The sequence below is a fragment of the Lepisma saccharinum genome, chromosome 21 (assembly GCF_977018435.1).
Source record: "Lepisma saccharinum chromosome 21, izLepSacc3.1, whole genome shotgun sequence".
NCBI classification, from domain to species: domain Eukaryota; kingdom Metazoa; phylum Arthropoda; class Insecta; order Zygentoma; family Lepismatidae; genus Lepisma; species Lepisma saccharinum.
In genome coordinates this window covers 10125810-10141555 of record NC_139249.1, presented here as the reverse complement: position 1 = coordinate 10141555, position 15746 = coordinate 10125810, and the positions used below count along the sequence as shown (strand labels likewise).

The 15746-nt window shown below is 37.3% G+C and overlaps 1 protein-coding gene and 1 long non-coding RNA gene across 2 annotated transcripts in view; both read left to right on the top strand.

Annotated features, from left to right (window-relative positions):
- The window catches only part of LOC146004452 (homeobox protein Nkx-6.2-like), a 91622-nt gene extending 90670 nt beyond the window's left edge, over positions 1-952 (top strand). Inside the window, exon 4 of the mRNA XM_083143306.1 lies at positions 312-952. Within this exon, the coding sequence (XP_082999432.1) occupies positions 312-488 (177 nt within the window). The 3' untranslated portion in view covers positions 489-952. The remainder of the gene's footprint in view (positions 1-311) is intronic.
- Positions 953-9209: 8257 nt separating this feature from the next.
- LOC146004387 (uncharacterized) overlaps positions 9210-15746 on the top strand; it is a 285761-nt gene continuing 279224 nt past the window's right edge. The window contains exon 1 of the long non-coding RNA XR_014443925.1: positions 9210-9660. This is a non-coding gene — a long non-coding RNA (uncharacterized LOC146004387). The remainder of the gene's footprint in view (positions 9661-15746) is intronic.

Sequence of the window (15746 nt, the reverse complement as noted above, 5' to 3'; positions counted from 1 at the left end):
GCCGCCAACTGGAAATGCGACCTGTGTAGTAATTCATCTCATCACCCAAACTGTTTCACAGTGAACTAACTATTCTGGTTTATGCACATTTGGTACATAGTTATGCATATAAGCTAATTCTATACAATGTCCTCGATCATACTACATGTTATCATGATAAAGCATGGTGAAATATATTCATTGTAATTTGCTGAAACGTGGAACTCGACGACATAGTCGTTATCAGATCCATGTTGCATCACATAACAACAATTGTCACCGTTATTATTCATGGGATGTTCACGTGACACCATTTCTTGTTACTTTTCCAGGTCTGGTTCCAAAACAGGCGGACGAAGTGGAGGAAAAAGCATGCGGCGGAGATGGCAACAGCGAAACGCAAGCAGGAAGAAGCAGAAGGACTGGCAGATGCATCTGACCATGAGGACGACGACAAAATCGAGGCCAAAAGATTGAAAAGGGACAGTGAAAATGATCCCAGGCAATGAAGGGTATTTATGCAACTACAATGAAAATTTTAAAACAATGCACACCACGCTATATACAGTTTTTAACATGACAAAACGAACTAGGACCAAAGAAAATATGGAAGTTATCTTCAAGAGAGAGACACGTGCACGAATTCTCTATAATTCTATACCCGTGGACAAGAAACTCAATGTACATTCAAGAAGCGTGGCTAAATCGCCTAGAACTGACGGTGTGAATGATAATTTTTGAACATGTTTCGTTCCAGACTTATGAACACTGAGATTGCAGTTGTGAGTTTTTATCGTCGAACAAAATGCCGTTACTACCACAAGTTTCTTCCGTTTCTTGTAAATAGTATTTAACGTGGACTTGTATATTTTGTTTCTAGCTTTCCTGTGTTGGTTTCAACCCTAAAAAATGTACATTTTTTATCCTTAAAAGGACAAAAAAATGATGTGTAAATTTTAGTTTCATTGTCCATCAGGCCACAAATCTCGTTAGATGTCGCTTTTGCGTTAAAATGATCTGTAACATGTAATAAATGCTTCGATAATGTTATAAACATGAAACATAATGTTCTATATTTATAATTTCTTAAGTACTAGTACTATAAGGAATTAATAAACAATATGTGATACGCGTAAAAAGTACTGAAATTGGAATGCTTCGTTCTCATCAAATAGAACCTTCTATTCTTTTATAAATACAAGTACAACGAGATCTGTCCAATTTCAACTTGATCCCTTGATAACGACAGTTATATGGAGAGGTGAACAATTAGCAGATGTGGAGGAAACTTGAAGATTTTTCATAATAAACAGAACTCGAAATGCCTCAAATCACGGTTGATGCATTATTTTCTTTATGTATTCATTGGCGCCGTTAAAAGTGTAATTTGGCTGCTTGAAATGATCGCGTCAAAGTACCTTGTGATGCATTTTTCTATAATTTTTATCAGATCACACTTATTTTGATGCTCCAAAAGTACATCATTAGTAGATTATGCACTCTTGTGTGTTGCTAGAGTCAAAACAATTATCCATGCTTGAGTCACTTGACATATTTTGGGTTCTGCGTATGTGAAGAATGTATATTATTATTTGCTTTCCCTTCATCGGTTGATCTATGTGCAAAAAACATGCTGAAGCCTTTTGTTTACTTTTGTAGGACGCGTTTAAATATTTTGTAATTTCTAAAATAGTCGTAAAAGCATCTTGATGGCTTAAGAACACTTTTTGAAACAAAAAGCTAATTGAATGAAAGTGCAGACGGTAAAATACGTAACCTATTTATGTAGCAATTCAGTAACGAGAAAAAGAATTCATTGACGAAAAGTTTCGCAAACCGTCCAATGAGCAAAGTCATAAGAGTAGTGAAGCTTAGCTTTCCTTTTTAACGATCAATTTTAATTCGAAATATTTTATGATCTGGTAGTACCGTCGATATCTTTCCATAAGCTTCCATGAACATGATATAATACCGTCATCTATTGTCTGTCGAACACACAGTGTACAAGCTCGTGTTCTTGTAAAGTGCTCAAAGATTATTGTGCCCTTGTATTACCGTGTAAATTGTCCATCACCATGTTCGTGCACTTTATTTGACCCAATAAGAGCGTCCAGAATTAAAAGAAAACTCAAGACAAGCTGTTGACAACTTCTGCACCAGCATGCATAAAACTCCATCGCTTAAAAACCCATAGGATGTAAGAGGAACATTAATGAAAACAGTCATGGACAATTTGCACGGTAATACTCATGGATCACACTGTACTATAGCAAAGATAGTAAAATAGAGGATAACAGCTCCACCAACCTTCTTAATCCAGCTATAACAAATCTGTTTTGGATATTGAAATTGCTGTATTATTGATCGAATACTTGATGAAACTGAGTCTGTTATTTTGGTGATGAATTTAGCCTAAATTCCTCCAAAGTGTTTCAAACCATAAGACGAAATATTTCATATCAGCGAGAACATTTTATGCAAAATGGGATCATGTATTTAAGTAGCGCCTCCAGATATTTTCTTAGTCTTAAGGCAATTAATACATTTGTCTAACGTTTGACTCCCAGGTTCATACGTTAATGCCAAATTGAACGCTATCTTTGAATCTTTCAGAAATAAATAGGCATAGTTTAAAAATGCCATATCCTAATTCTATGCGTCTGACGCACATGAATTATCTTCAAGCATACACATGAATGCTGTAATCTTTGTTACCTATTGTATATTTGATTATTTTTTTGGTGGGAACTTAACAGGCCATCTGCTTATGAGACTTTCTGTAATCTACAACTTGGTAATGTGATAGCTGCGCCACCTTGTGTTTCCCGCGTTTCTTAAGTCACTCCACGTGCCTGTTCTTTTTTCAAGATGGAACAAGCAGTGTCGCCAACCTTTGAAGTATTTTTATCATGGAACAAATCCTGGCATTACACTTTCGGATATAACTGTTAAGGTGATAGCTAATATCAGACTAGAAGCATTATTGTACAGAGTGAAAACAAGAGCCAAATTGAAAGGTAATTATATAAATATTGGGCCATCTTGGCATTCCAGTTGGTATTTGGATAGGTCAGAATTAACATCGTGAGCTCGTATAATTTCTGTATCTTCAGTTATAACTTTTAAGTCGTTATTCTCATATGTTTTACCACATTTCAAATAACTCATTTTTCATTTGGTGACCCTATTCAAAGTGATTTTTCCCCAAATGGAAGTTCCTTTGCAGATGGAGACCTGGAACTGTAGCCCTGCCAACCCCGCTAAAAACCGGCCCTGCATTTTGTAAGAGGTGAAGTCATGTTCTCCCACACAGAACGGAAAAATGACGATAAGTTATGAAGAGACTGATTAGACCTACTAAGTCACGTGACATAAAGTTCATCGCTCAGCCCGTACAAGGTGTTAATTTAACGTCCGTTTAGCTTCTTCAATTTTTATCTACTACCACTTCTAGGGCCATTTGCACTTACTTCGACCTCGCAGCTCTGCTGTGGAAGAAAGCATGCATATGCGTTTAGCGTACAGTTGAGAAATCGCAAGAGGCACAAACTAAAAGAAAACAAAAACGAATCACTGCAGTGAAGGAATGCCACCTTACGACCGCGAAAGCAACTACGGGTTGAATGGGAGAACGCAACGCGGTGGGGATAAACAATGGTGTCTCCCTCCTTTCGAATAACCGTGACGCAACATCGAAGCCATTGATTGGCTGAGAGGAATCCATAGGGGGAGAAGAGTCGGTTCCACCTCCCGAAGAGAAGTGGGGAGGGATGGACGATTTTGTTGAGTGTTTTATTCTTCGTCAGAGACCGACCAAGGGCGACCTTTTCCACCGACCAATTCGACTGGACGGGGCATTAAACTCAATGGAAGATAAGCGTTTATGCAATTGTTACAGCTTGAGTCGAAATCAAGACGTTGGTGAAAGTGAAAAGAAGCAGGACACTTTCTCTGAACGCGTTCACATCAGGACCTTTGCACTGCGACAGCAAAGATGTGTTCGAAAATTACTCTCGTTTCGAAAAACTGGCACAATTCTGAAGAACTATATCTGTTTAGAATTCATTCTAGAGAGTATTCGTGTAAATTTGCATTCGGATTTAGTTATTGTGCTACAGGGTGGGTGCAAAGTTCGTCGTCAACTAACTTTGAATAATGTCCCGAATGTTGTCCATCAGAGCACAGGATTTGATTTTTTAACGTTCTTTGGACATTTTCTTCCATGTTGATAGCTGCGTGCCGAGGAAGCGTTCTCTGACAGCCGTTTGCATGTCGTCAACCGTCTGTATTTATGCCTCCACTGTTTCCAGAAGACGGGTTGGACTTCCAAGAATACAGGGTGTCACGTTTTGAAGCAGATTTAATGAACATTCGTTAAAACCGTGCTCGTATATCTTCCAAACTTATGCCTAACAAGAGCGTGCACTAATACACTAACTATAAGTCTTTCTTCCATGGTATATGCACTCATATCAGCCATACTGTCGATCAATCAATATGAAATAGTCAAAACATTGTCAAATATAACTTTGTGCCCACCCTGTATATATCTGTGATAGTTTCCTGACGCCATAAGCCTATTTTCTATCACAGCTATCCTGACAACAGTGGAAGCGTATGAAGATTGGCCTGAATCTAAAGCAGGGGTGTCCAAACTTTTTTTTAATATTCAAGGTCCATCTACTATTTCACCAATTTTTCGCGGGCCATATTATATTTTCGTAAATAAAATTATAGATTTTATCAGTGCTAAGGCGTGCCAAATAAAGAAACTTGGTAGTCTTCATCTAAAGGAATTCTGGACTTGTATTTTTTCAGAATTTGGAATTTCATAGCAGTTTTTAAAGCGTGAGTGTAACCTTCACGAACATCTTTGCTTTCGGAGAACAATGGGCCAACGCGGCCATAAGATTTCTTGTACTTGCAAGGATTTCTTCAACAAGTTTGATGAGATAACGATCAACAAGGCCAATTATAGCTCTGAAAAACCAATGCATCTCACTTTAAAGAAATCAATTATAATCAAGCAAACTCTTGAAAAATATGTATATTCTTGGCAATTCCGTCTAGTGTTTTGTCCACCGAAATATATAATACAAGCAGCGCCATCTCTTGAGAACTTTTGTTTTAAGTATTTCCATGTTTGTAGGTCTAGGTTTTTGAGCTGTAAACGTCTGAGAATTTAAAAAGTTTAACATCTGTTCTTCCCGTAAGGGTTGAATTTCGGAAAATCTCCTCTCAATTGGTGCTTGCGTCATGAGTCAGCGAGTGAAAGGAATTAATAACACTCTAAACGGAAACACATGCAGTTCTGGCAATTATTTTGCCGTGGCGCAAACGTATACAGGCCCATGGGGCCCGAGCCCACCAAATAATTTGTAGTGCTTTTGTTGTCATTATTATAACGTATTTGTTATAGTGATTCATGATGAATTGCTTATTGAAATCAGTAAATAACAGATTTCTTTTTTTAAAAAAAAAATAAGTGATGCATTCTTGGTGTGCATTATTATCATAATAATGAGCGAACTTATAACTTAAGTGTTCGAGCCCGCCCAATGTTTTTCAAAAGTTGGCGCCCCTGAGTTTACCCATTCTCAATTCAATTTCAAAATAACGACAGAACTTGGAGCAAAGACTTAACAATTCAAAATGCACTCTTCTCCTTGTGAAATTTTAGTTCATTATTTGGAAGTTTAGTTGCAAAATTTATCGAGAATTTAATAGAAACATTTCGAGATATATTTTCCAAATATAGTGTCGTTACATACATTGTAAGTAAAGTTATTTTGTTTCTAGAACAGGAGTGACTAGCCAATTATCTGAGGATGAGACATCCTGCCCCCTATTGTCAGCGCAGCGCTTTCGCACCAATAGGCTTTATCAGAACGCAAAGATGTCAATTCTATTTGGCATGGTAGCATTTCAACTGTACAAAGATTGAATTATTTGTCTCGGAGTGCTTTGAAAATGACTTCAGCATTCTTCTATTGCTGAACATGATGTTAAAAAACCTCCCTCTTCAGACTTCAAAATTGGCTCCGATATGCAACCCTTGTATCCCCTTTCGGAACACGATACAGCTGTGCACAAGTCTCCTCCGAAAAGAAGAAGAGGAAAAATTCAAGATGGCTGTATTCCAGCTGTCTATTGGCTGTTCAGAAACAGATTTTCAATTGAGAACAGAGGCTAAAATAAGACTGCTTCACTTTTCGGGCTCTTTATATGAAATCTTCTAAACTTCCCTTCCAACGCCTCTGTATTCAAATGAAGCTTGGTTTTACCATATTGATCCGGGGTACAGAGGGACCCATACTTCCCCTTTTGTGGGGACTCAATATCCGCATGGATTCTCTATATCTTGTGCCGAGGTCGTTTTTCTTACCAAGAGCCAGGCCTGCACTTACCACATATTCCACTTTCTCCCCCCCCCCCCTTCCTCTTTCTCTCTGGCGGGTCAATATGGCAGACTCCGATACTGGTAATTATACCGAAAGGAGTGGAAATAGAGGATAAAGCGAGGAGGAAAGAAGGTTTCCAGAACTGGAGCCTTAGTCGATGTTGCCCAGGGGCGTACGATGGGTATCATTTTGAGAGCTGCTTGACTTCGTGTTCGATAATGTTCGAAAGCTTTGGCTAGATTTTTCAAGCGTTCTTCAGCATGTTGTGTGCTTGTGAAAGAATAAAATAATGGCCAATGCAGCAATACACACCGACGTCCATGACGGAGTGGTTAGCACAAGCAAGCAGCAATCCAATTCACGCGCAATTAGATATATATTTTAAAATTAGCATGTAACGAAGCCTATATCCCTTGTCTTAGTTGATTTCACGAAAATCCTTTCACCTTATCATCCAGAGAATACACAGAAACAGAGTTTCCACTTGCAGCTCTCCTTCCCCCAACTTTCAAATTTAAAGTTACTATCATTGCCAAAAGACTAACTCTGTTATAGTTACAGTACTTGCAACTGTGTTATAAATAACTAGTTATTTCCAAAAAGTGATAAATGCCACCCACACCAGCACACACCCAAGAACAGAAACAATATGTAATCGACATATTTGTGTTAGAAATATGACTATGTTTTACGAAGGAAGAAGATAAAAGCAACTCTGTACTTCTGTTGCGTTATCTGACACAATTAAACGTGAAATCTTGGTTTCTTTAAAATAATTGTGCCTGATCTTCTCATGTTATGCATTATAAGTGTATCAACCAGCTGAGCAGCTGACAAAAGTACCATTTATATATTTCTGAGTGTATTTTCGTGCATCAAAAATGCATTAGCAGATTGTCGACTTGAACGTATTGCTGTACAACATATTTCTGTCAATTGGCACATTTTGGGTCCAGTGTGAAACAATATACGCCCCCCCCCCCCCAAAGAAAGCAAAAATGTTAATTCGCACACTGGTAATTGAGTATGTTGCAAAATTTACAACTTGATATGATTCAGCATGCTTCTACAGTGGGTCCATGAGTATTACCGTGCAAATTGTCCATCACCATGTTCGTGCACTTTATTTGATCCAATAAGAGCTTCAAGAATTACAAGAAAACTCAAAACAAACTGTTGACAACTTCTGCATCAGCATACATAAAAATCCATCGCTTAAAAACACACAGAATGTAAGAAAAAATTAATGAAAATAGTCATGAACACTTTGCCGAACAATACTAGTGGAATCACTGTGCAGTCACGGACACTTCTGGGTTGTACCTAATTCGTTGACTTTCAATGGAATCATTACAACCCAGAACTGTCCGTGAGTATTGGAAATCTCGAACAGATTTTATATATGCTAATTAATCTGTTGTATTTCTGGCCTTGGTCATAAACTAATTTTAGTAGCTCTGAGAATGAATATTACTTTATAAATTCGGAAATAGATAGAATAGCTAATCCATCTCCATACACTGTCGTGATCAAAATAAAGTAGAGTTGTCGTAACAAAAAGTTATTTTAGTTCATTATCATTATCATAACGAATATAACCTTGCTTATATATATATATCATATGAGTACCGAATATAAGAGTTTTAATATTCTCAGAACAGACTTAATTATTCACGTTACAGGATAAATTGATTTTTTTTCACATGCCAAATTTCTCAAACAAAAATTTTTAAAATATATTATTAACTTGAGCGGTATTCCAACCTAAAATAATATATTCAGTGACATTGAAGCAGTGACATCTTTTGCTGATTTATTTAAAAATAAATTTGGCCTTGAGGGAGTATAAAAAATAGTCATTATGTAAATTCTGTTTTGTAAAATGGTGCATTTGTTAGCGGATCTTTCAAACATATTTTGTTCTATAATCAGCGTATAGAGGTATAATTTGCTACAACAATTTAAAACCAAATTTAAGGAAGAACTAATTTAGAACTAGATAATTGTATTTTGAATTATAAACCACATCAATTGTAAATAAGACTATAGAATTCTGACATGTGGTACAACAATTGGTAAGCAAATTGTAAAAGCAGTTTACACAAATATTTTGAATTGTAGGGTTCACCTGTGCTAATATGTTTGTTTAAATATATTTTCACTGTTTTGGGCAATATGTTTCATAATAATTCTGTTTTAGCAACGGTATCGAAACGAAATGAAAATCTTTCGAGCTACTTACGATGGTAATGATGGAATTGTGTGAAGTTTAAGTACTCAAATAGCCACAAAATATACCCAGGATATAGTGATAAAAGTGAGAAGTGTTTTGATGGGTAAGACATATATGAACCACGCTCTGAAGTGAACTATGTAACATAATTTTAAACGTGTATAGTGGTGGTAATAAAACTAATGAACATTTGGGAAACTTTGGCCCTTTTCTAGTCACTGTGGCCATAACTATGAAGTGGTTTAAGCCATCTATGTAAAAATTAAAATAAGATAATGCACACGAACAAATATCCATGTTATATAATATAAATATAGCGATTGAGTGTCTTGAGTTGTTGCTAAGTGTAAATGCGAACATTATATGTCTTGTACGACATAACTAATTATTTGTAATATAAATATGTTGCTGAGATAATTGTGATTTTATTTATTTTCTTACGTGATGATTGTTGATGGTTGGTAACCCTGAATTTGCAGAACTGAACTGCCTTTAAGTTTTTATGCTGTTGTAAAAATCAACAAATGTTCGTGTTTGGGACTGTCAAGGTCAGTTTTCGCATTGCACAAGGGGCTTGTAAGGAACTACAAGTTCCTGCTGAGTGGTGATAAGGAAACAAATGAATGAACTCTCTCCCTCACCCACAAGTTCGTACCTGCGTGAGTCACACCACAATACAACAGACCTTGTCTTCGGAACACACTACAGCAACATGTCGAGGAGCCGTAACTTCCTGTGATAGTGTTTTGTTAAGTAAACGTGGGTAATCATTGTGTGAGATTTCGGGTTTTAAATTTAGACTTGTTGCAAGGATAAATGCAACAGGTAAACAAAGAAAGGTAGTGACAGAGATCTTGTTTTAGAACACAACCATGAAGAAATAAGTGAAAGTGTCTTGAACAGACAGAAGTTTAATATAACTGTGAAAAGTTTGATTGTCGTTGCGAGCTGCCCATTACAATTCTGTACAGGGAGTTGGTGAGAACAGGCAATATCTACGCTAACATCATACGACGCTACTTGATCAAGAAGAATATCACACAAGAGGTAAGATATAGCTTAAGTTACGCAAAACTTTACAGGAAGTTCCCAATGCACTACATTCAATCAGAATAACACGAAGGAAATTTCATACGTATTTGTCAACGATAGGACAATAATATCGTGGGTTTCACAATTAAAAGCAATTTAGAATGTATAGCATTCGTCGACGGTACATTGTAAGAGTTGTCTAAAATTATTTTACCAGATTTTCACATTACATGGACTCACTGGCGTAAGCAGAAGGGAGCTTATGGGGCTACAGCCATCCAAAATTGTAAGAACATCGACATTTTCAAACAAAAGCGGTACAAACCAAAGTGGTGAATGATTCCCAATTACCATTTTTGAGCGTGAATAAAATTCCAATGTATATGAAATATTCCAATGCCTCCTTCCGCCTCATAACGCAGCTATCTACTATTCACCTTTACCATTCTACTTCACCCTTCGAAAAGCAATCTTGCATAGGCCAGTGCATAGACGAAAGGATCAAAAATTTTGTTTACCATTGGTGGTAAACCGCGTGGCGAAGTGGTTAGCACATGACGCCAGTGGTCCCGGGCTCGAATCCAGACCTGGAATTTTTCTTTGTTAGTGTCCCTGAGCTAATTTTATCATATCATCACCGTCATCGTCGCGATTAGCCCAAAGTGAAGGAAGAAGCGACGCTAAATAACAAAAATTTAAATGGTTAATGAGTGTTCTAGGTACAATTTAAAACTTTCATCAACATTTATTTTACGTGATTTTGAGCAAGCCATTCACGTCGGTGTGTTTAACATGTGGCCTTTAGCTGTAGTTTCCTATAATTCAGAGTTGGTGGAGAAAAATTCAACACAATTTCAATTTTCATTAGAAGCTTGAGGGGGAGGGGTTACAGTTGTTGACTGCGGAAATAGGTAAAAGTTTTGCTGAAGACTTTTTTTCCCCCCAGGATGCCAAATGACGAACGCGCTGTATTTTTGCTTTTTTACGTCGCATTGCTGCCAGTTTTGGTTAATCGTCACCGTGAGGATAAGTGATGCTTAGATGAAGTGACACTCACAAAGAACGCCCAGGCCGGGATTCGATTCGAACCCGGGACCCCTGGCGTCGTAGCGCGCTGTGAAAGACATTTCATAGTCATTATTATAATAGCCGGCCCCTGTGGCGGAGTGGTTAGCACATCTCCTGGTTCGAATCCCGGCCTGGGCATGGATGTTTGTGAGTGTCAATTCATCAATTTCATCATGTCATCACTAGAGGCACATATTTTTGGTAAATAAAAAAGGAAAATTTCGGTACAAAAACTGAGTCAATTTCGGGTGCAAAAGCGGTAAATAAAATAAAATATCGGTGTTATAGCGGTGAAAAATTGGATGAAAAGTGGTGTATAAAAATACATTTTGGTTTTAAAATTGTGTATATAATCCTAAATTTGATTTAAAAACTACACATATTCCACAGAATTAACATTTCACTTCTAATAGCACATTTATGTAGTTTTCAGAGTATTAAGTTTATTTCTGTGTAAAGGAGTCCATTTTCGCTTCTCCAATATTAACAGCAGAATTAATCAATTTTCCGGGAATTGCATAACTCTCAGGATAATTCAGACCTCTGAAGGTGTCGCGTCGGTGAATAAACCCTGAATTTCGTGTTTAAGAGTTAATTTAGCTTTTTGCAGTTCATTTCGCATTATTTCGTGGCAAAACATGGTCACAAAATGCATCTCACATCTTTCAAAAACATGAAAAATTTTCGTCAAAAACGAAATATGCATGCCCCTAGTCATCACTCATCCCCATCTTTGCAAATTAGCCAACAGTGGCACAAAAAGCGAAGTAAAATAAAGCAAATCAATCAATCAATCTTACTCATTATTCAGTATGCTCAGTGGCGGCGAGGGGGGGCACTTTTCAGGGCCGGATTAAGGTGGGTGCTATTGATGCTGCAACATTAGGCCTATTCCAGAAATAGGCCCTGAAGAAAACAGACGAGAATTTTCCAAAAGCTGAACAGTTTTCTTTTGCTATATTAACCTGAAAATAAATCTTAGAATGAAATTTGGACGCCTAGACACAGCGTTACTTATTATACAGTTACTATTATTCTTTGCGCTGTGACGTAACTATAACGTCGTTGTGTTTAATGTTCACCGAAGATTTCAAGCATCAGGCCCAATTTCGTCTTAATCCGACCCTGGCAGTTTTGCCCCCGCACTATGCTAAACCTTATGTGCCAAGGAAAAGAAAACTGTCCTTGCCCCCCCTCACAGTTTTGGAACCCAATTGCCGCCACTGATTATACTCATAGCCCCATTGAATCAGAGGTAATCAACAAACACCTCCACCTTCTCAACACATGCATCAAACAAATAATCTGAGCTTTCCGTGGCTATCCTCGAATAATTCACAAACCTGAAGAACGTGATCGTTATCAGAAAAACCGTACAGGAACAAATAGTACTTTTGTTTTAACTGTGTTTTTCCTTAAAAATAGTACAGGTACACACAGAAAACTAAATGCATCATATCAATTGATGCACTAAAGTGTGTTTTATGGCTTCTTCAAAGAATCAGATTCACATTTGATGCATTTGGGTGATTTTTGTATGTCCTGAAAGAAACACCAAAGTGCATCATTTGATTCGAGTGAGGATTGCTTTCAGTCGAGATGCACTTCAATGGATCAGTTGATGTTCGTTGATGCACCTTTCTGCATCTTTTTGGATGATGCACTTAAACGTTTGGTCTGAGCTACAGAGTTTATGTAGCTCAGACGAAACGTTTAAGTGCATCATCAAGAAAGATGCATTCTGGTGCATGAAAACGCATCAAGGTGCATCAAGGAACAAGAAACATGAAATGATGCACTTTGGTGTTTCTTTCAGGACATATAAAAATGCACCCAAATGCATCAAATGTGAATGTGATTCTTTGAAGAAGCCATAAAACACACTTTAGTGTATCAATCTATGCATTCTGGTGCATCAATCGATATGATGCATTTAGTTTTCTGTGTGTACACCGAGAAATGGAATTTGAAGTATTGCATGAAGGTTTAACTTGCAGATAACTCTCAGATACATTTAAAGGTGAGAGATTTTTATTGTATCAAAATATTGCTGTGCTTTTGTATTGGAGTTCAACTGATTAATATGCTGTATACATTGTACAGTGGGATCCCTGAGTATTACCGTGCAAATTGCCCATGACTACTTTCATTAATTTTTTCCTTACATCCTGTGTGTTTTTATACGATGGATTTGTATGTATGCTGGTGCAGAAGTTATCAACATCTTGTTTTGAGTTTTCTTTTAATTCTTGAAGCTCTTGTTGGGTCAAATAAAGTGCACGAACATGGTGATGGACAATTTGCACGGTAATACTCATGGATCCCACTGTACCTGTTAATCTAACAACAATTTAAGCTAAAACTGAAACGCAACCTTCGATTTGTGGTTACATTTAAATCCCACTCTACAACATAACTTGACAGACTACAATGTACACTCGCCTCAATTAGTAGTACTTGTTTCTTTATGCAGCATATTTGCAGAACATACAATTCAATCTACAAGTGTATCTAGATACGCTGTATAAAACACATCTTATTACTAACTTCGTTGAATCTACGACGTACGTACTACTCTACATAGATAAGCATGCTTGGTAGTTAAACACTAGCGTATACGTTGTCTTGCCAGTGTGCAAGGGCAAAAACCCAATACTTAGTCACATCACAAGAAGCTCAATCAGTTGGACGACTGTCACATACTTGAACCAGCCAATTTGTAACACAAAGTTATGCCATAGAACATGCCAGATTGGAAGAAAAAAGTTGAATGTTGTAGAATTTAGCTTTCATTTTGTCATTGGAAAACACAGTTGTAAAGCAACTTATGAGCGACACATGATGATAAAATATCGATATCTGAAAAAGAGCTCTATTGAAATAAATTTTTATCTTTGTTAATTCTTGAACGATTTTCGAATGAGGAAGCATTTTGAAATGCACACGAAGAGGTTGAAGGGAATCGCACTTCTTTCTCACATCACAATATATTTTTATAAGTAGTTCACCTATATACATTATTATATATGCCTCCCCGCCTAAAACATAGCTACGTATTATCCACCTTTAGAATTTCAACTGGTAGACCGGAAACGGGAAACTCTTTGCTCTCTTGAGTATTAAACAAGAACAAGAAACCTAGGAGGGGAACAGGGGCAACACCCCATCAAGAAAATTTCCAGCCTACCTACAGACATTACTCGTTTTGTATGAAAATGCATGAATGCCATATTTGTTTTGTGAATATAGACAGGCTAGTTCAGATATTCAAAATCTTTTCGTGTATAACGCATCAAATATGGTCTGATTTTATTGTTAAAATTGTGCAAAAAAAATCTGCATTTTCTCATTGTTTAACGTTTTGCATTGACGTAAACATTTATTACGAAATTATTTTGTTTGTCAAAAAATCAAATCCAAATGAAGTTTAGATTAAAAATTACAGAATTATATGGGATCAGGAAGATATCGTAAAGTTGGGTTTGTAAATATTTCAAAGTATTCTATATTTAATATTTGAAACGTAAGTGGTGTTGCACTGTTTTATTCTGAAAAGACAAATCGAATATGTTGAGACTGCGACACACCTTCATATCCTACATGTGCTTTTCACGCATGCGCACATTGACCTTTCGTTTCATGCACTAAACGTACAAATCACGAAAACGAAATTTCATCGTTTTCTGGTGGGGTTTAGTCCGCGCGAAATAACCAAATAAGACATTTTCAAAATCATACATAGTAAAGCAAGAATTACAAACTTGGGGGGAGGGGGGAGGAGAGGCAGGTAAGGAGAAAAAAGAATTGTATGTTCACGGTTTATTACGAGTTTATAGGTAGCTGGTGCTTCCAATTAAGCAATAAATCTCATTTTTCATGACTTCCTGGATTGTTTTGACATACAGTAAAACTCCGATAAGCCGGACTTCGCTTAACCCGGAACACTTTCTACTGTTCTTTTAGGTTATTTCAGTTAATCCGGACTTTCGTTAAACCGGTCAACTTACCCCCCATTTGTCCGGATTAACGATGTTTTACTGTACTTAGAAATATCTAAATTACTTAAAATCATGTTCTAAACAAAGCACTACATAAAAATCGCATTCAAATATTTCAATGAAAAGTAAAATGCACTATTCGTTTAATTAGCTATAAATTGAAATCATGAAGTGAAAATATTATCTTGTGAGATAGTGTAAATTCACTACAGCGTCAAAATCCCATGAAAGATAGCCAAAAATATTTCGCAGAGAATGTTATTGTATTAAAAATTGGCACTTTGATAAGTACATTGAAAGTTTGATATTCAACGCACGAAGTATCGTAATTAAATACAATGAACGTCAAACCTTGCACACCGAAAATCTTTAATAGCCTCCATTTATTCTCGGTTTTAAGCTTCAACAAGTTTTTTATTGTCCTTCGGTAATAATACGAATTGTGTAAATTAATTGTAATAGTAGTTATAGTGTGATTATGTCGACATCTGTACTTGAGAATAAGAAACAAAGATTTCTGATTTCTTAGGTCCCGTGAATATTTTTAGTTGTGAGCCCCACTATGCCACAGGCCCTGGCCCTAACTAGGGACCGAACACGGAACCCATTGATTACAAGACGACAGCGTTATCACCGCATTGAAGAGGCAATTCACCTATACTCTATTCCGGGAATCTCTGGAGCAAGGCCGCGCATAACAGTAGAGAAGAGGGGAAAGCGAGTGGGCAGAGCGAAGCAGTACACGCTGCTACTATACCCCGCCCACGCTATGTCCCGACCCCCATTCACAGGGGAGAACGGTTATTTTGACAAAATCCTGTTCCCCTTCTGGTCGCTTCGAAGAGGAGGGATTCTAAGGTTGCCGCTTGTTGCCGTAACAGGGGGCAGTGGTTGCCTGTTTGACAGCAAGTTTATTCGTAGGTGAAGGAGGCAACAGCGGGTCACTGCCATGAAGGCGGTCCCAGCGCGGCTTCTTAACTAGGCCAGACTGTAGCGCAGGGACTTGTTTTTGTTCGCTGACTAGTTTTTCCCGGG